A 20,878-nucleotide genomic window follows, 5' to 3' on the forward strand; every position below is an offset into this window, starting at 1 on the left:
TATATATCAATTATCAAGTTTTCTCAACAAAACAATTACTAACCATATTTTGGGTATATAAGTACTTGAACGGGTTAATTATTTTAGATCATGAAGGAAAAATGGTTAATTTGCCTCAGTCTGCTCTCTTGAATCCGCCGGTGATTTAAGTTGCCTAGCTAGCATGGCAAAAGTGATCTATATGCGCCTTTTAACCTGTAATAAAACGTGTGTGTGTGTGTGTGTATATATATATATATATATATATATAGAGAGAGAGAGAGAGAGAGAGAGAGAGAGAGAGAACTAACATAATATCAATTTTGGGATCATTATATATGACACGCGTTTATAAGAATCAAAGACAGGCCGGTAAGCTGTGTTTTATGATCTCTAGCTAGCAGAAAACTAACATGTTTAGCTAGCTTTCATTATAAGAAAAGTGTTAAAAAAAATAACTCAAGGAAAATCATGGCAAAGTTTCTTCATGTACTTATGTAGAAAAGATATTCTAAAGGTAATAAAAGAAAAAGGTTGAAAGAACTCTAATGAAAATAGACAAATATTATATGCTAGCTTCAAGTATTTTCATAATTATATAATAAAAATTTTTAGGTACACAATTTTTAGGTACACAATTTAGTTAGCTTTCTTCATGTCGTGAGGGACTCTTTTGACGGGATGCTGTCATCTGGTACTTAATATTCTCAGCAGGAGCAGTTTCTCATTCAAACTCTTTTATAAATAATTACAGAACCATTGGAACTCGTTTTTCACACTCTTAACTTATCTAAAACACTTCATAATAATTTCTAGATAAACTCAAAATAGTTATAGATAAAGTCAAAGTATTTTACATTCATCTAAATTACAAAACTAAAAATAAGAGAAATTCTATCATCTTAGTCACCTAGTCCTATCCAAACTTATCTAACCACTTAGTCCTAACCAAACTCTTGCATCTACATTATGGATAGAAAGTTTTAGCCATTTGCAAAGACTTCCCCCGCCACCTTGAAAATTAAGAACGAAAGAATCATTTGCTTGATCTGCCTTTGGATGACTAAAAAATAGGGTCAAGTGTAGACTGCCTTCCTCATTCGCTGGGCAAAGGAAAAATCCAAAGTGATGCATCATTTTCCCCATTTTTTCTCTAGAATCATCTCATGATCATGTGGTAACTGTCACGGAATTCCAATGGTCATTGGTAGCTAGGGACTTGCATATCACTCTCTTTACTTTGTCTTTTCATTAAGAGCGGTGCTACTCAGGCATTAGGATTAGGCCAAATTGATATTTTTTTTTCTTTTTAATTATTTTTTCATTTTTTTTTTTTACATTTTTAAACATTTTTAAAAAATATAAAAAAAATCAATACACTAATAGTCACTTCCTTAACTATTAAATAAAGAAAAAAAATTAAAATATATAAGATGTAGGTGACAAATTAAATGGAGAAAGTAACATTTTTCTTTCATTAATTAGTTGGTTGTTCTTTCTATTTATTTTCTCATTCTTCTGCTGGAAAATGTTGGCAGAGTTTCAGAATATTCGATGCCCTTACTTTTTGGTGCGGACTACTGAACCTACGATACAAATTAAGAAAGCGTATTCATGCATGAATTCTCAGCACAACCTTATTTTACTTTAAAGCTGTGTTCATGATCAGCCCTAATTAAGGATCGGTACTATATAATATATATATATATATATATATATATATATATATATAAATACATATATGTGGGTAAGTAAGTCAAACGGGCGCCGGATAAATATACAGTAGCTAGCAATATGCTCAGAGAAAATTACGCTTCATAGTTACGAAGTATTTTAAAAGGAAAAGAGAAATACTCTAGTTAGAGATTATATAAAAATAATCTCACAAATTGATGTAATTTAATATTATTTATCAAATTATAAAGTTAATTTTATTGTAAAATAAATTTTTATAAGGATCACATGAAACACATCAGTTTATAATATTACTTTTGTATAATTCTTTATGACTCATGTAGCACTCCTCGAAGAAAAATGATAGATCCACCGATTATTTATATCGAGATGCATTCTTTTAGCATTTATATTTGTTTATTTTTTAGTATTGTGTTTTTTATTTTTTAATATTTTTTTAAAATACACAAAAAAAATACTGTTTTAAAAAAAATTGCTTTAACACTGTGTACAAGGTGTCGGTACACTTTGTCTATGACAGTAGCATCCGCATCTATATTGTTCTAATGTTAGATATAAGTCTCAAATAAACATAAGTATCATACAAACATTTTATAAAGAATTAGGGGGTCTCATTAATAAAGAATAATTTTTTTACACTTTTTTAAAATGAATCTACTTTTTTACAAAGACTTGTGTGAAGTTTATTTATTTAAAGTTTGTACAAATCATTTCTCTTTAAATTTGATTAAATCGGTTGCTGCCTTTGATCTTCAGCTAGCTAGCGTCAATAAATCTTGTACAGTTTCCAAATTGTCTGCTTCATCTCTAGATGATCTTCAAAACCTCGTGGTTAGGCTTCGTTTGAAATCTAAACTTCTCTCAATTCATCTCAATTCATTATTATAATTTTTTTAAATTTCAATACAAAATATAATAAATAATTTAATTTTTTCAAATTCTAAAATAATAATAATATTAAAAAATAATATTTTAATAATATTTTATCATCTTAATTCAACTTAGTTCAACGTCTATACGCACCCTTAATTTCCACGACCTAAGCGATAATTAAACATTTCCACGCATGGCTTCCTTAGGATAACTACTACAACTTTCCCCTACCAAATTAGTCGAAAGCTATTTATTAATTTCTGATTGGTCCCGTAATTGGTGCGAGAAATATGGAGTACCCATGTGTCAATTATGAATACATACAAGCATGAAGCAATTCAACATGCAATGGATATTCTCATGGGATATTTGGGATCAGGTGAAAACTTATTACTATTGATTTATGAAAAAGTCTACTTACCATTACCATTTCTATATCACACACTTATATTTATTCTTTTATCTTTTTTATTTTTTTCCTTAACTCTTAATTTATATTATGCTCATGACAGAGTATTGGATTAAGAGTTTTACTACTCGTCATCTCTACACACCACAATCTGCTAAACCGAAGATGGACATGGACATGGACCAATATGGCTAAGCCCACGACACAACAAACTACTATGAACGCATCATTATTCATGTTGGTTTCTTTTGCTTTCTTTCTTTCTTTTTTTTTTAAAAAAAGAAATAATTATAAAGTAATATAATCATTTGTTAATCTTCTGAAACTATTGTAATTTTATCCCTTTTATTTCATCGAGAAATTCTCCATCTTCATGAAATTACAGTAAAATTAATTAACAGTTTAAAGAAAGGTGATGGGCGTGGTCATGGATCCTGGATGCACGATGGGGGCTGGCCTACGGAGATGCTTGAACTTTTCTACAAGAACCACATGTAGAATGCTTAAGTGGGCTCAGAAATAAATGCCCAAAGTGCTGCGATGTGTTTATTCGGTCCATTTGGGTTTATTCGGCCTTTTTGGTATCAAATTAATGAATATTTCATGGATGAGAATCTCCTAAAACTTTTGTCCAAATTCTCCGTGAGATAAGGCTTGGGAGTGGGGCGAATTCCACCTGCTTTGACTGGTGGCAGCTAGGGTCATCTGCCCAAGAGGCGAACATATGAAATGAATCAACTTGTTTCAAATACAACGACTGATTTCATTAATATTGTAAAATAACAACGCTCGTTGGGAGGAGGGAGATCAGATCAATCATGGTACTATCATATTCATTCTCAGCGAAATGAAAAGGAAAAATTCAATTGCTACTAAATATAATAGGAAAAATGATCATTTTTTCCCATAAGCAACAGCTATTAATTAGTACGGCCGCTGCCCGACATAGTTGCCGCGGGGATCATAATTGCAAGTGATGAAGGTGCCGCCGTTGTTGCATCTAGCTTTACCACAGCCCAAGAGCAAAGAATCGCGCCAAACCACCTGAGTATAGTGGCCGCACTGGCGCCCGGCAGCACATGATCCAGTGGTTGCGTTGTAGTCGGCCTTCTCTCCTACCCAAAGGTTAACGGCAGCCGTTCGCGAGAGGTCACCACTGCTCCATGCAATATTCTCACCGTAAGGGCCACCCGAGTGCACTAGTCTGCAATCACCCTTACGTTGATTAGCATAATTCTGTGCGTATGCCGCTACGGTAGCATCCCAAGTAATAGGTCCGACTCCAACCTGTGATCGAGCTGCGTTGTGAGCGTTGACGTACTCCTGTGATGATGAATCAATCTGGGGACAGGAGAGATGGATAATGGTATAATCCAGGACACAGACAATTGCTAATGAAATGTTACCCATTGCAGTATTGCCCCCGGCCACCTTAGAAAGAAGGGAGAAATTGACTTGCGGTTGCCTTTGGATGACTCAAAAAGTAATTCAAAACAGGGTTAGTTTAGACTACGTACGTTATTCCATACTTTTTTGCTGCAAAAGGGCTAATGTTCCGCAGCGAGTGCAGCAATGAATGATTGATATTTTTCTTGCACGTTCTAGATTCTCATCGTTCGCCGTGGCGTGTAGGTTACGAGTCACGACTTCATTCCAATCACTCGATCGTGGTAGGGACTCGCACGCATAAGTCTTTATATCGTCGGCTGACCCAATTAATTAAGCTCCTTAATCTTCCGGGATTACTAAAGTCTAACCTACTATACAAAGAAAGAGCTAGGTGTGTGTGTGTATATATATATATATATATATATATAGTTATTGCAATTACCTTTACATGATAACCCTCCTTGCCTGCTCCTAGCTAGCTATTTATAGATAGTCTGCCTTACGATAAATAAATATCTCTAAAGCAAGTCATGCAGTACAATGATATTGTCTCTTGAGTGTGTATTTTTTTCCCATCATGCAATAATATCTCCAAATTTGTCAAAAAGAAAAAAGAAAATACATAAAAACGAAATTGGGGCTATTTGAGGTTGATCTGTTTCTCTTCAACTTGGAACAAATTTATTTTATTAGTGAAAACTGTTGTCGATCTTCATTTTTAACTTATTTGATCATTTATGAACATATTGATCATTGGTATGATACATTTTAAGGCTATCATATTTTAAGGCTATGTTTGGAATACAAATTCACGGCCTCAACCCATCTCAAATTAATTATTGATAGGACTCACTACTTTTTCAACTTTTTATAAAAAAGCTAAACTCATCTCAACTTATTTCATACATTTAAACACATGATTCCAATGCAGGAACCTACAATATATTACTATTCACATATCATCTGAGATCTTCTCAGCATTCAAACATAACCTTAAGTGGTTTTCTGTATAGATATTTAACGTAGGAACTACTTATACATTATATTGATCAGTCATTGACTACTATATTAATTGAAGATGACAAATTGAAACTGATCATATCTAAAATCTAGCATTACGCTTTAATTTTCAAATTGTCTGCTTCTCTCTTCAAAGCCCTAGCCAGTGGTTATTTTCCACGTCTTAAGCCATAAGCAAGCATCTTCTTCTTCTTCATTTTTTTTTTTTTTTTAGGGCAAGCAAGCATCTTCTTTAGGATAGCGAACATCTTCCTTGACGTCGTTTGAATAAATAATTGAATCGCGAAATGTTCACAAGCTGATTCGAAATATATTCTTATATATGGAATATTAATTTTTCATTTTAAAGGTCTTGTCTAATTAAAAAGAGATCGATCAGGCCGTGGCTTTAGGGGGGAAAGACGTAAATTAAGGAAATTAAAACAGTGGAAGCATTGTGATCAGATCAGATAAGATGGACGGACTAAATGGACTAATTGGCATCGATCGACCCACGTACGGTTTGGATATTCCTTACTATAAATGAAGGAGGGCAGACTTCTATAAAATTAAGGGGTCATAACTATTAATTGACTGCATAAACACATATTATATAAAACAACACCGGACATGATCACAAAGCTAGCTTGCTAGCTAGCGCATGCATGAGTAACCAGGTGCTAGCTACATGACAGAAATTACCACATTTCAGAATCGTAAACACGTCGGGCCGTTCAGCTAGCAGATCGAGAGAAACCGAACAGCCTTGCTCGCAATTAATTAGTTGATCATCAGAGTGCGTTTTAGAATTTTATAAACATGCAGCAGCTAGCTAGCACTGATCTAAACGTCAAAAACGCGCAGAGGTTGTTGAAGAACTCTTAGATAGGGACGCTGATTGACATAGTTGCCCGGGGGGTCATAGTTGCAACTGATAATGGTGCCCCCGTTGTTGCATCGCACTTTAGCACACCCCAAGCGCACGGAGTTTCTCCAAACCACCTGAGTGTAGTGGCGGCACTCCCCACCGACGCAGGAGTTGGAGTTGTAGTCATACTTTGGCTTCTCTGCCACCCACATGTTCACAGCAGCTGTGCCCTTAAGGTCAGCACTGCCCCATGCAAGGTTCTCGCCATAAGGCCCTCCCGAATGCACAAGCTTGCAGCTGCCTTTGAGTTTGTTAACGTAGTTCCGCGCATAAGAAGCTACCTTCGCATCCCATCTCATTGGCCCGACACCAACGCTTGCACGAGCGGCCTTGTGCGCATTGAGGTAGTCTTGTGCGGAGTTCTGGGCAAGGGAGACGTGGAATATGGCCAAGCTTACGACACAAACAACTGCTAGAGAAAGCCTCATGAACATCATCATATTGGTTTATTTTATTACACGCACAATGCAAAACAAAATCTTAGACAATTGATGGATAAAGAAGGACATGGATGCAGGCCGGTATATATACATATAGAGCGAGATCAGCGAGAGAGAGAGTGGAAGATTATCCGAACAAGTCTATAAAGGCCGCTGCATGATTGTTGAAGAGCATTAAAAAAATGTAGCCTCCAGAAACATGCATGGCCCTTGGACATAAATCTAATAGCCATCGCCTTCGGGTAGCTTAAAGATAAGATTGTTTAGTGGCACTAGCTTGATCAAATTTGACTTTCCTTGTATAAAATTATAAAGGTACCTTGTTTTACATAAATAACGTATACAAGACAAATTCTATAAAGTCTGTGCACCCTTTATTTCCATCATTTTGGATGATAAAGTTCATGGTAGGCTAGGCACTGTTTTATTTTAGAAAGAACAAGTTGCCATCGCGAACTTGTCTTGTTTTCCACTCGCAAGTGCTTCCTTTCCAATAACAAAGTTGCAATTTTATTTTTATTTTTTGTGATTCTAAATTATTTATAATCATTGCTTAATCGGTAAAGTTTTATACCTTTTATTACCGGCCAGTACAACTTAACGCCACGGTTAAAAGGGTGACCATCTGCATGACGGGCTGGCCCGTGGCGATATTTGGGATTTTCCACGAGAACCACAGCTCCCGGTGGGTATCACTATAAGAAATAAAGCCTTTTTTAACATTCAAAATCGTTACAAATGCCCTTAAGAGTCGCTGCATTTGATAATCTTTGACGATTTATAAATCGCTGCAAGTTCACCAAAATCTTAAAACCACTTTTGATCAATTTTAACGATAGGCAAAAATCGTCACCAAAAATTATTATTTCCGGCGATTTTAGTCTGTCACAAATGTCCTAAAATTTGACGGAAATGACTTTCCCTTTTACCTTTAAAATTGTTGAGAAAAACTATTCCCAGCAATATTTATCGTCAAAAAAAGTTAATAAATCGCTGCAAATAACTCATTACTTTTCCCAACCGTGGCTGATTATTTGAGTACCCATGGTCGTGGCCGATTATTCCGGCCTTCTTCGGCTGCAAACAAATGAACATTCCATAATCACAAAAATCCAAGTTCAATCCTCTATCTCGCACGATAAGTATCGAGGAAAGATAAAAGATTTTAGAAATTATTATCATTGATTATGTACTGATCCTGTGATTTTTCTTTCTTTATACCATTAATAGAGATTAACTAACAACATAAATATTAATCATTATTTTATATCTCCTTTTGTCCGGCCATTAAAAGGTACATAGGAAGAACAATAACCACACCCGGCCACATTATAATTTTACTAGACAATTACACCCCCAGTAGTCTTCATAGCCAATATTTTAAAATGGGCGTTCACCATCGTAATTACCGATAGGATCGTAGTTGCAAGTCATAAAGATCCCCCATCCTTATTACACCTTACCCTGGCACACCCAATATGCTTGGTGTCGCGCCAGACAACTTGGGTGTAGTGCAGGCACTCGCCACCCTTGCACGAGTTGGACTTGCGATCGTAGTATTGTTTCTCATCAACCCACATCTTCACAGCCTCTAGTGCAGTGAAGGTACCCCATCCTTGTGCGATGTTCTCCCCATAGGGTCCATTGGAATGCTCCAAGTTGCAATCCCTCCTCTTGTTAGCATAATTCTTGGCATAGACTTGCAGCGTGTGGTTCCATGTTAGAGGAGCAACACCGACTTCAGCACGAGCAGCATTGTGGGCGTTGAGAAAGTCTCGGTGGGAATTTTGTGCCAAGGAGGCTTGAATTAGGGTGAACCCAATGAAGAATATCGCTAGAAAAAACTTGCTAAACCCCATTTTAGAAGGTTTGTCAAGTTATAGATTTGTGGTGGCCGTTGGTGGGAAAAATGGGGCATATGATCTCGGTTTTTATAAGCCGCTTTGATCTGCATGAATAGGTGTACATGCTATATATGGCGATAGCTAGTGAATATCAGTTGTCGTATCTCCCAATTTCTCCCCGTTATAATCTCAACTTAATTATAAGTAATTAGGTAGAACGGACGTTGTTAATCCTAGCCCTTTTTTTTTTTTTTTTTTTTTTGTTAATCCTATCCTATATATATATATGATCTAATTATATACATGGGTAGTGATACAGTTACCTATTATGTCTTCATGATGAACTGCTAATATACATTTTTCCCCCTCACGTTTTAAACGTTTTTCAGTACCCCTTTTTTTGGAAATGAATTAAGGGAGGACAATCTTTTGCCATCATCAAATAATTCCTAATTTCTAAGGAAAGAAATAGTCGATCGGGTACGCAGACTTTTCGTATTATATATTGCTATTATTATTAAATGTTATATTTTTATAATTATTTTATCAATGAGATCATGATAGAAATAGATACATTTAATTAGGAATTAAGATCTAATAATGTTATATACAGTTCTAAAATGTACAAGTATTACCCACTCATTTTAATAAAAAAAAGTACTAGAGTCCATTTTTAAAAAATATTTTTTTCATATAGGTTGTAAATTTTGTGATATCCCGTATTTTAGTGCATTTAATTGAATAAGTATTTTAATTAATTTAAATATTAGTTCTCTTGTTTTAAATTCATCGGATTTCTTGTTGGTTTATTTTTATGATTCTTAAGTTGTAAAATCTATTTTGATATGCTTTCTTAATATTAATTATTGTTTTTCATTTAAATTTTTCTTTAATTAAATTAATTTGTTGTGGGTTTTAGAATTATTGTGTTGTTGGATTTTTATTATTATTTATTTTAGCTACGTTTAAATTATTTTATCCAATTTACTATTTTGAAATTCTTTTCGTTTGATCAATTTTGTGACCCAAGTTGTGAGGATTAGACCTCATCTCTTTCTCTCGTTTTTTCCTTTCTCTTTTTCTTTTTCTCTTCTTTTTCTTTCATTTATTTTTTCTCCTTTCCACTGCATCTCTCTCTCTTCCCCCGCATGCGACACCCTTCCCTTCTCTTCCATCCGTTTTCTTCTTCCACCAACAGCGCCGTCCGTTACCGTCACCACCCATCTCATTCTCTTCATCACCGGCCGGCAACCTCACCCATCCATTTTTAGCTCCTCCCTCGCCGCTAATCGCCCCCACGCGTAGCTTCAAGCCGCGACCCTCTTTCATTCTAGCACCGTCGTCGCGTCGCCATTGGTCACCATCTTTTCACCATAGCACCGGTGGCCTCCCAGCTACCTAACTCACCCAAGCTCAGCCTCAATCCGCCACCTTTGAAGCTCCTTTAACTCATTTTCTGATTTGGGTGTTTTGGCTTTCAACTGCCATCCACGGCCAACCACCACCACTAGTAGCTTCACCAACACCCTTAAGCTCATCCCTAGTCATTCCAAGTCTTCGTTGGTTCCCGTTCAAAAGTTGAGTTTTTGAGACCCACGACCATTGTCCATTTTGCACTGTTACACTGTTGTGCCGCCACTTCTAGCACCTCCATGATCTTTTGAAAATTATATTATAGCACTGTAAGTATATTTTCAAATAACTTTTGAAATTTAAATATATTTTTGCGCTAATACATATTTACTGTGAACTGGTTTGGTTGTGCCGAACTGAGTCCAAGGAGTAAAAAGGTCAGTTGGATTGGAGGATGAAGCTGTTTATGTGATTGGATTATGCTGAGATTTGTTGGTTGTTGAATGACCTCGGTGGAGCTCCTCTGGTCATTCGGGATCGGAATATACTGAGTGATGTCTCCTGGGTTGTCGTTGGGCGACAATGGGATCGGACGGGATGGTAACGCTTTCATGCTGACTCTGTGGCCCCTCTTGCTGGCGGGGGCTAGAGGATGCTTGGCCATGAACGCGCTAGACGATGAACTGGACATCACTCGTTACGAAGTCACTCGCATGGTCGTTACTCTTGGTATGACGAAGGGATCCAGGGTGTACGGATAGTCCCTAGGGGAGATCATGGTGCATACGATTAAAATGGATATTGGGTCATTTTCTGAAAAAAAAAAAAAATGGCAGTTTTTGATAAATGAATATGTGAACCATTTTTTGGGAAAATGGTGGATTATTGTTTTGGGCCATTTTCAGGGAAAATGGTGAGAAATATTTTTATGGATATCTTTTGAGCCAAAATGGGATTTTGGCGTGCGTTGAAAATATTGATTTTTAGGAAAAATGATGTTTTAGGTCTAATGCATATTTCATCATATGCATGCATAATTGTTGGTTGCATTAATGCATTTTTATCTCATGAGTTGTTTAGATTATTACTTACCTGCGGTACCATTATACGGTATCATAGATTTTGATGTAGATGATGCTGATGTTGAGCCTGAGGATTCGGCTCCGCCGAAGGAGTAATATGTGATCACTCGTTTATGTATTCGGTTTCTATATTATATTTTTCGGGATAATTGTATAACTTTTTTTTAATGTTTTATTTAAGTAAATTTATATTAAACAATTATGGTACTTAGTCGACTTATTTAAATTATCCGCTGCTTTGTTTATTGTACATTGTTGCATGTACACATAATTGACACTTATCATTGAGATACGTGACCGTGTTGTCATCATCCAGGCGTCTCGATTCTCAAGCTTCCATACGTGGGGGTTGGGGGCGCCACAGATTTACTTACCCATTTTCTTTAAAGGGAGTTTGCATACTCTAAGACTACTAATATCATTTCATTCTTTATATATAGGATATCTACAATCCACGTATGTAAAAATACATTCATCATGCATATATGACAATTATCAAAGTCTAAAGGTCGAATATTTGTGTGTAATGCGAGAAATTATATTTATTGTCATAGGATATGCAAATCGCAAGCATTCTCTTTGAAAAAAATAAATAAATCTAATACCCGTATGAAAAATTATTTTTTTAATATTAGACTCCACTATTTTTTCAAAGTGGACAGACTTGCAATAATTCTAGGACGGTATCTAGCATTATTCTACATTAATACCACTAACTTGTACTTTGTATTTCATGTAGCATTTTATTTTGGTTTCCATGAACTAACCTTCAAGGTCCTTTCCAAGATTAATTTATGTTTTTAAAATAAATACTAATTTCACACGATAGCGCGCATAGAATATAATTTGAAATAAATTTCGATCTCTGCATGGTCCGGTAACTAAAATAATAAATTAAATAACTAATTAACCCACCTTACTAATTTAACGTGGCTTACGAGTCTTGATTAGACAAAGATATAATATATTTCCCTATCTGCAGCACATAATCTACTCCAGACAGGCCAATTAATTAATCAACAAAAACTATGAATTGAAATTGAGAAAAAAATACTACACAAAAAGAAAACTTTGAAAAATAATGATTAATTAAAAAATTAGAAATTGTTTCATGAAGCCCGCTGCAAGTTGATCGGCTTAAATAGCTTCAAAATTTGAAATTGTGAGAATTTTCTTAAAAATTGAAAATCTAAATTATTGCATGAAAATAAAATACGTAAGTAAACAAAAATCCTTCTAAAATTTTGGTCAAAATTGAAATCAGAATTACTTTCAAAACTTGAAATGAAATATTTTCTAAAAAGACAAAACTGATAACTTGGATAACTTGTATAAATAATTGAGAAATAATAATTACAGTTCTAGAATGTGTAAATTCTGCACACTCCCTTTAAAAAAGTGGTTAAATCTGTAACTCATATGAAAAAAAAATTATTTTTTTAATAATAAACCAATTTTTTTAAAAAAAAAAAGTTCGCGAAACTTACACACTATCTAGCATTATATTCTCAATTGAACCATTTCAAATATGTAATTATATAGAAAAACTCTTCATGCAACCGATTGTACAACCGGCATGTAATCGCCACATCATGTTGCATTTAAAGGGGGGTTGAAATCTCTTCGTGTCATGCAGGGAGGTAAGATTGAGTGAAATGCACCCTTTTGACCTTCTCTCATTTGGGGCTACTTCCCATCATTCTCCCTTTTCCATTCCCCTTTCTTATATTTCCTTCTAACAAATGATAGTTGTAGCCTTGAGTGCGCACTTACCGCATAATCATTTTGAAAAAAGTGAATACATACAGAACTCACATAAAAAAATTTATTTTTTAATAGTGGACCCCACTCTTTTTTAAAACGACTGCACAGTACTTGTGCACTCCATGACTGCATGGCGCTTGCGCACGCCACAACTGCATATAACATTACTCAATGTTTATGGTTCTTTAATGACGCTGACAATGATAGTACTTCACTTACGTGGCTCTCAAAAAATTTAGTTGAGAATATTCAGTGTGATTGAAAAGCTTGTTTTTGGGAGAAGTTTTGGCATCTCACGAGGAGAAACCTGTGAAAAGTTTGGGTAGAGCCTCTGATAAGGTTCAATTCCTTTGATGGAGGATATGATGATAATTGTAATTGCGCACAAGCTTGCTTATGCTCAAGTCTTGTACATATTTCCTTCCACTTAAGGTAATTTGTCCTGGAGATGGTTGCTTTAGCTTGCTCTCACGAAGGAGATATCCCCCATCAAGGAAGGCGGTTGTAAACCCCTGCCACACTGGAAGTTAACAGTCCATTACCAATTTACTCAGATTAAACCCCACCTCCCCAAAGGAAAAAAATTCATTGGCAACTATCTCTGAGGTTGTATGATAGTGGAGTAATAAAGGACTAGAATAAAGATTACCTCTCTTGCATGTCTCACAATGCAAGTGATATGGAAATAATGTACAATGTAATTACATAAAGTCTTTAGGGTTTCTAATTTCTCACTGATGAACTTCCCTTTATTCTTAATTTTATCCTTCTGGTTTCTTATGCATAACAGTTGGCCTTTCTGAAGGATATATTGGGTTTGGGAGAGCAAAAATTGAAATGTACAGTTAGATGGTACCTCGGTTCAATCGAAATGCTCTGTAGTTGAGTACTAGTTTAGGCATTTTTCAGTCACTTGAAATGATCATCTGCAGCAATGGATTTGGGCATTCTTCAGTCACTCGAAATGCTATGCAAAAATGGGTTTGGGCGACAGGGAGTTGTTGGGTTCCATTGCTGGTAGGAGTGATAAACGGTCAGTCTGGACCGGAGAAACTGACCGGACCATTCGTTTCAGTCTGGACTGGACTGGACCAAACCGGACTGAGACTGAGACCGGTCGGTTTGGGTCCATATTTTAGAGGACCTAAAAGTTACAATCCAGTCCCAATCTAGGGTTTTTCCACCCAAGACCGGACCTAATGAAAAATAAAAATAAAAAATATATTTTATATGTATTATTTATATAATAATTGTACAATTTATTATATAATTTTTATCTAACCTATCACCATTAACAATATGAAATTTTAAAAATATTATTAACACTTGTTAATATTCTATCAATTAACTAATATATAATATCAATTAGCTAATTATATAGTAGTTATATAAATTAATAATGTAATTTTCATCTAATTTATTATCATTGACCATATAAAATATTTTCCTATTGAGTTAGTTACATAATCCACATTAATTAGTCACTTAATTTTATTTTAATATTTTAAATAAATTTTTTTATTAATTGATTTTCAAAAAATAAAAAAATAAAAAAAATAATTAGGCTGGATCTAACGGATTGATAGCTACCGGTCAAGTCCGATCCTGTCACTATAGATATTTGGTCCGGTCTGGTCTGGAAATGATGGACCAAAAATGGTCCATCACTGTACCGCACCGGATTGACCAATTTTTAATCTCTGGGCTCTGCAGAAATGCATTTTTCAATTCTTCCTTCTTCCTTCTTCCTTCTACGTTTCACTTCACTCGCGATCCTTCCTTCTTTCTTTCACTTTAGGTTTCAGTCACTGGGTTATGCTTTCTCTCGGTTTTCTTTTTCTTTTTAAATTTCTATCAGGTGCTACAGTCGATTGCACGACGGTTCTACAGGGATGGTTGTACATAGGAGAATTGAATTATGGAAAATGCTAAGCGTCCCGCTCCCGCTGGGAGCTACCACTTAGCATTTTTGTGTGTTTTTTTCTTTTTCTTTTTTTTTTTTATATAGATTTTTTTAACAATTTTAAATATTTTAAAAAAATTGAAAAATTCATAATATCATTAAAAAATACTTCCTTAATCACGAAGTAAAATCATTTTTTATTTTACTTTTTTATTAAAGAAGTATTTTTTAATGATTTTTTTTTTTACTTTATGCTTAAGGAAGTATTTTTTAATAATAATCTAAATATATTTTATTTTTTTAAAATATTTAAAAATATTAAAAATATTTCTTTAAAAAATAATTAAAAAAAAACACATCAAGAAATACATGCTAGAGCCAACGATAGCTCGAGCCACCATCGCAGTACTCTTGAATTATATGTGTTGAAAATAAACACGATTAGGACTAGCTAGAATCTAGCTATCACGTGTCATTCGATGGTACTCTCTTAACAAGTTTTTAAGATAGGGTCGATATTCAAGCTCTTGTCACGTATATATGATCAGAAACATAAGTTTATAAAAAACAAATAATTATTTTTCCTCATTTTCGTTTAGATGAATGGTTACTGTTAAAATTTGCAAATTAATGAATATAGATCACAAATACCACCTGCGTCGATCATGATCTGGCCATTAATATTGCATCGACAAACTTCCTTTTTCCTAATTAATTTCTTTTTTATTTGATTATATATAGGTAAACGTGCGTCATTTCATTTTTAAATTAGAAGGAATGCTTTGCTAAGTTCCTACCACGTTAAGTGATCTAGAGACCCGGCCAAGAGTGATATTATTTATAAAACCCCACACAAATGCATAGATCGACCGAGAGCAGGGCTTGGGATGCTCTAGCCTTGACCTCAACTCTGCGGTGAGTCTAGAGACTTGACTTTGTTGGGCCCGAGGCTCAATAAGTCTAGAAACTTGTATCCGAGCGGCCATGTGGGCAGAGCTTGAGATGCTCTGGGCCCTACCTCAACCCTGCGACCCTTCCTGCTGTGAACACCTCCTCGTATCGAGCCCTTTGAGCGTGGACCCTCTGAGCCGACGAGGTGGAGCCTCCTCTCACGATTGTGCGGATCTCACCCACTGAGTTGTTTGCCCTCACTGGGCTCCAGCGTCGCGGGCTCCCTCGAGCCTCTCTCCTAGGGCTTCGTCTCCTTGGGCTCTCACTCCGCCAGGCCCTCGGATGTCTGCCCTCGCGACGTTCCCGTTGGTCCGCCGTCTATCACCGCTGGTCTAACTGGCCCTCTAATGCCTCCCTCCTTCGCTTCATGGTGCAACAGTCCTCAATACTGTGCCAATATGTCAAGTGGTAATTGCAGTACTTGCGGCTCTCCAAGCCCTTCCGTGGCTCTTTCTACGGGCTTCGGGCTCAGGGCAAGGGGCGCGTTTGCCTTCTACGGCCTGAGCTCATGTGTGCATGAGACACGCCACACACCTGAGCCGACGCTTCACCCCTTCTCTTGGCCTCCCGTGCTCCTTTCTTGCCCCCATCGCAGTTCGGCCCACCTTTTTGTTCAGCAACCTTCCTGTCCGATTGCTCTAGCTCAATCCTCTAGAGAACCGTCAAGGCCTTGAGGGTGTCTTCAGCATTAATGAAGTCGTCGGCTCTGTCCATAAACTCTCTTAGTGTTGTGGGGGTTCTCCGGGAAATCTTGGTCATGAACGGGTTTCGGGGCCAAATCCCCCCTCCCCCCAATAGGGCTGCCAGGGTGATCTTCTCATCCTGGTCGTATGTGGTCATACGTTCCCGATTGCACCGAGAGAGGTGGTCCTTGGACCCGTCGTACCAATCTACTTGCAGAACTTAGAATCTCAGGGGGGAGAAGAACCACCATGACCTCGGCGCTATAAGGCAGGTCCGTGTTAGTGAGCACATGTTCCACCGAGGACCACGTGCCTATCCATTTGGCCGTTTAGTTTATGCAACCAAAATGAAGAAGATGAACCTTGGACCCTCCATAAAAAGTCCCACCAGTGCGATCAATTTAGGCATTCGAAAAAAAATTAGCGTACTATGAATCATTTATCTAGCTTCACTGAACTTGCAAGTTACTCCCTTCAATTAAAAAAGAATATTGCCATTTAATTCCTAATCAATCCACACCTATCCCCCAACATGGATCATATTCATTAAACCTACAGTCATATTAGGGCACTAACCCCTAGGGATTGGCTCAAGTGATAAAGGTCTTGGGCTTGGGGGTATGCTCCCCCCAGGTTTAAGATTCAAATCTCCTTGGGTGCAAACAATCTCTACGGGCCATCGGACTGGGGGATTTTTTTCTTCAATTACACGATGTGCACTTGTGAGAAACTCCTAGCCAAGGGCCTGTGCACCCCCGAGATTAGTCGGGACACTATTCATGAACACTTGGTGCCGATAATAAAAAAAAAAGATTTGGGCACTACTTTCCAATCATGAGGCCTTGATAGTACAGAACCTACAATTCAGCATGATGCATTCCACACAAAGCTACAAATCCCAGCCTCTGCATGATCTATTTGATTTAAAAAGCTTAAGTAAATTTCTGACCTGACAGATTTCCTTGGCGGATCTTAGCTTTGAGATTGTACAAATGTCTTGGTGTTGACTGCAGCTCAGGATTACTTTGCTTGAGAGTCTTAAGCACTTGACGAGGTTTAATACCAGCTTCTGCCATGAGTTTGATTTGCCTGACTTCTTCCTCAGTAAAGCGACGACTATAAGGATGTTCTGACATGTTTTTTAATGGTTCATGGTTGTGTTCCCCATTTTTTATGGTTAGTACCCAGACGTCATCTTCCCTCTTACCTATGGCTTCAAAAGGACAATTTATAAGGCGTGAACTAGCTTCTCTCTTGCGTTTACTCTCATCAATCTTACGCCTATTACGATAGGAAAAATCTTCACAGAAGCCATTATTTCAGTGCATCCATTGCACACATGACTTGTAGACCGGGTTCACTTAGACACTGAACCGGTTTGAGGCATTTCGTCTCTCAGCCTCATTCCCATTTGCCATTTCGTCCCCCAAGCCCTCGAAGCCCCCTCCCGAACCTCCATATCAGACCCCAAGCCTTCCGCCTCCATCTCGATGCCAAGCCCTCGAATCCCCCCCCGAATCTTAGCCATCGAAGCACGCCAGCCCTCCCGAACCTCCATTTTGCCCCCAAGCCCTCGAACCTCTCAGCCCTCATTCCCTTCCTTCAGCCTCCCGAGGAGATAAGTCCCGTAGCCGTCGGTCCCTCAGTCCATCAACGAAGCCCTCAATCCCTTAGTCCACCAACGACGAAGCCCTCGGTCCCTCAGTCCACCAACGACGAAGCCCTCGGTCCCTCAGTCCACCAACGACGAAGCCCTCGGTCCCTCAGTCCACCAACGACGAAGCTCTCGGTCCCATCTCAATCCACTTACGTGAAGCCGCCCTCAGTCCACCGACGCGAAGCTGCCCTCAGATCTTTGGGAGGTTTAGCATACATTTACTTTCTTTTTTTTTCTCTCTGTTTCATCTATTTTTTCTCTCTGTATTTGCTAGAAACTAATGGTACCTCCTGTAGATGTTGCCTCTCATGGCTTCTGTAGATGTTCTCTCTGTATTTTGGTTAATATGGGTGATGCCTGGAAAGGTTGCTAGACTTTTATAAGTGTTGGAGATGTTTGCTTGTCACAAACCCCATTATGAACTCCACCGTGAGGTAGCTAGCACGTTATGCCAAGTTGTTTATAGTCTTTTGGGCTAATATGCGTGATGCTTGGAAAGGATGGTTGGTTTTTTTCAGTGTTGGAAATTACGGTTTGATAGCCATCACAGTGAACTTCCTATTTTACCTTTAACAAAGTTAGGAGTGTGACAAGAAGTGATTAAGAAAACCCTGGAACTTATAGACAACTAGAGAGACATGCGTTTTCTTTAGTGTTGATGAACTAACAAATTGATTGCCCTAGATTTTACTAAATGATATATGTCATGAGTGGCATGCGTGAGTTCCATGAATTTTATGTTATGCAGGCGATATATGCATGAGAGCTTAACATTTGCATTTTTTTTTTCAAATCTGAGTGATCTTTTGTCATGAGCTCATTGTTGGTTGCCTGAAAATGTAGTGAGACTTTGAAGTTTTGTTCTCATATACGAATGTAGTATGGTTTACTTGCATTGGCTTTTCCATTTTTTGAAAATGAGAAGAATGATCGAGATCATGTTCTTTTGATTTTTTCATAACATGTTTATTCGATTTACTTTCTTTGAGTATAATGGTTGCTTATGATTTTTTCCCACCTTCACCTCACATCAATACTCTCATCCTCTTTATTCGTTTGGAATAAAAGAATGACTATGAACCTTGAATTGGAGGATTGTTTACTCCATAGTTTAATTTAGTTTGTTGTATCCTACTTATAAAAAAAAAAAAAAAAGTTTGTTGTATCCTGTAGTTGAAGGATATGTTGTATTTCTAATTAATTAGGGTTTCCTGCTCAATCTAATTTCCAAGTTTATAAAGTACACAAGTCTGGTTTCATCACCATAGTTGATCTCATGACAGTGGTCAATCGTTTTGAACCCTTGAAGAAAAATATCTGCATCCCACATCTCCACTAATTGGGATTCTAAAACAAAACTAATTGCAATTGGTTAAATTCAATGATCTGAATAAAAAAGAATAATCTCATAGTACATTTTATAGAAATATATCGATGTCGAACTGTCGATGAAGACACAAATATAACTTCCATTGCTTGAACTCATGTTTTTTACATGATTGACATGAATAGCTCCAACAAGAAAAATTAATTAATTTTTTGTTTCCTTTTACAGAGTTACGAGAGCAGCAGCCGGACAACTACTGATTTCTTAGGACTCAAGATATTCTGGCTGTATATCCTTTGCATGATTAAATAGTTGCACGAGAATCAAGCAATATGAAAGGCAAATAAACTCAAGACGAAGCTGGATTGGATATTATTTTGTTGTGATTTGTGCTGTAATGTTCATTCAGTTAATATTTTTTTGAAATGTTGTAATGTTTGTAAGACATTTTGGAATGTAACTTTGAATGTTACTTACAAAAACATGTTTATAATTTAATTGTTTACATTGCACTCTGTTGATTATGATTGTAATGATAACAATATCTGTCCAAGACTATATGGTAATTTGTCCAAAATTAGAACCAAACTGTGCCAAAAAATACACTAACCACCAAAATATTTCTAGAATTACAACCAATCTGTCCGCAGCATTACACTTGACAATATTTGTCTATAACTACAACCAAGATCTGTCCACAATTACAGCCAAGCATTACAGCCGAGCATACCAAAATTACACTCTAAAATAGTTGTCCACAATTACAACCAAGATCTGATTAAACACAACAACTATATTTTTTGCTTATGCTCCACATCAAACTCAATGCAAAAGTGGCTATCACCAAAGGACTTCAGAGTTTTGATAGCAGTATTGCTAGCTGCTTATTAGACACCTTAACTTCAATAAAAGCTCCAAATGACAGAGCTAGTCTTGCAGCTAACTGATGCTTACACTGGAAGAGAGGCAAAAAAAAAAAAAGAATTCAATATAAGAAGTTTAGTAAAAAAATAAAGAAGAGAAAGGAAAGAAGAGAATGTAAAAGAAACCATAATTAGTAGACTCTAGAGCAACCCTTACAGTATTTGTCACTGGCAACCAATTTGTTTGGTTTTGTGAGCAATTCTTTTTGGAATAATGACCAATCCATAAAATGAAATCACATAAAATGAAACCGACTTTCAAAACTTTCTACCAATGACCTGTCCAAGAAAATACTTTCCCATGTTTTAAAACTGCTAATGAATGAACTAGCTGATTCTATGTTGCCGAATTTATATCTTTGAGCAATACATCCACACTAAAATCATCATTGTCATCCATACCAGCCATTTCATGAATGCCAAATCAATAACTTTCTAATTTCAGCAGCAATGCTCACGAAGCTTACTAGTATCTAAACATTCTCTAATTTTACATGCATATGCTTATTCTTTCATTTTTTAAAATTCCAATTTCTCTTAAATAAAATAGTTAATGAGATTATTATATACATAAAGATAAAAGAATTCATTGCCGGCAATTCAAGATAATTAGACTTGAGTATCACTTAGTCGCTCTTCAATATTGCAGGCATGGCACCACCAATATTACACCATGCCC

At 36.6% G+C, this 20,878-nt stretch overlaps 2 protein-coding genes, 1 long non-coding RNA gene and 1 pseudogene across 3 annotated transcripts; 1 reads left to right on the forward strand and 3 right to left on the reverse strand.

The window, feature by feature from the left end:
- Positions 1–3,698: 3,698 nt before the first annotated feature.
- On the reverse strand, positions 3,699–4,541 carry LOC121255339 (pathogenesis-related protein 1-like). The gene has a single exon (XM_041155601.1). The coding sequence runs from the start codon at positions 4,364–4,366 to the stop codon at positions 3,881–3,883; it is 486 nt and encodes a 161-aa protein (XP_041011535.1). The 5' UTR covers positions 4,367–4,541; the 3' UTR covers positions 3,699–3,880.
- Positions 4,542–5,906: 1,365 nt separating this feature from the next.
- On the reverse strand, positions 5,907–6,833 carry LOC121255343 (pathogenesis-related protein 1-like). The gene has a single exon (XM_041155605.1). The coding sequence runs from the start codon at positions 6,710–6,712 to the stop codon at positions 6,188–6,190; it is 525 nt and encodes a 174-aa protein (XP_041011539.1). The 5' UTR covers positions 6,713–6,833; the 3' UTR covers positions 5,907–6,187.
- Positions 6,834–8,092: 1,259 nt separating this feature from the next.
- LOC121255344 lies at positions 8,093–8,577 on the reverse strand (annotated as a pseudogene).
- A 9,200-nt stretch (positions 8,578–17,777) lies between these two features.
- Positions 17,778–19,788, forward strand: LOC121255345. Its single transcript, XR_005938769.1, has 2 exons — positions 17,778–18,154; positions 19,505–19,788. It is a non-coding gene; the product is annotated as an uncharacterized LOC121255345 (long non-coding RNA).
- Positions 19,789–20,878: the final 1,090 nt, after the last annotated feature.

This window comes from Juglans microcarpa x Juglans regia, chromosome 3D (assembly GCF_004785595.1).
Source record: "Juglans microcarpa x Juglans regia isolate MS1-56 chromosome 3D, Jm3101_v1.0, whole genome shotgun sequence".
Classification (NCBI taxonomy): domain Eukaryota; kingdom Viridiplantae; phylum Streptophyta; class Magnoliopsida; order Fagales; family Juglandaceae; genus Juglans; species Juglans microcarpa x Juglans regia.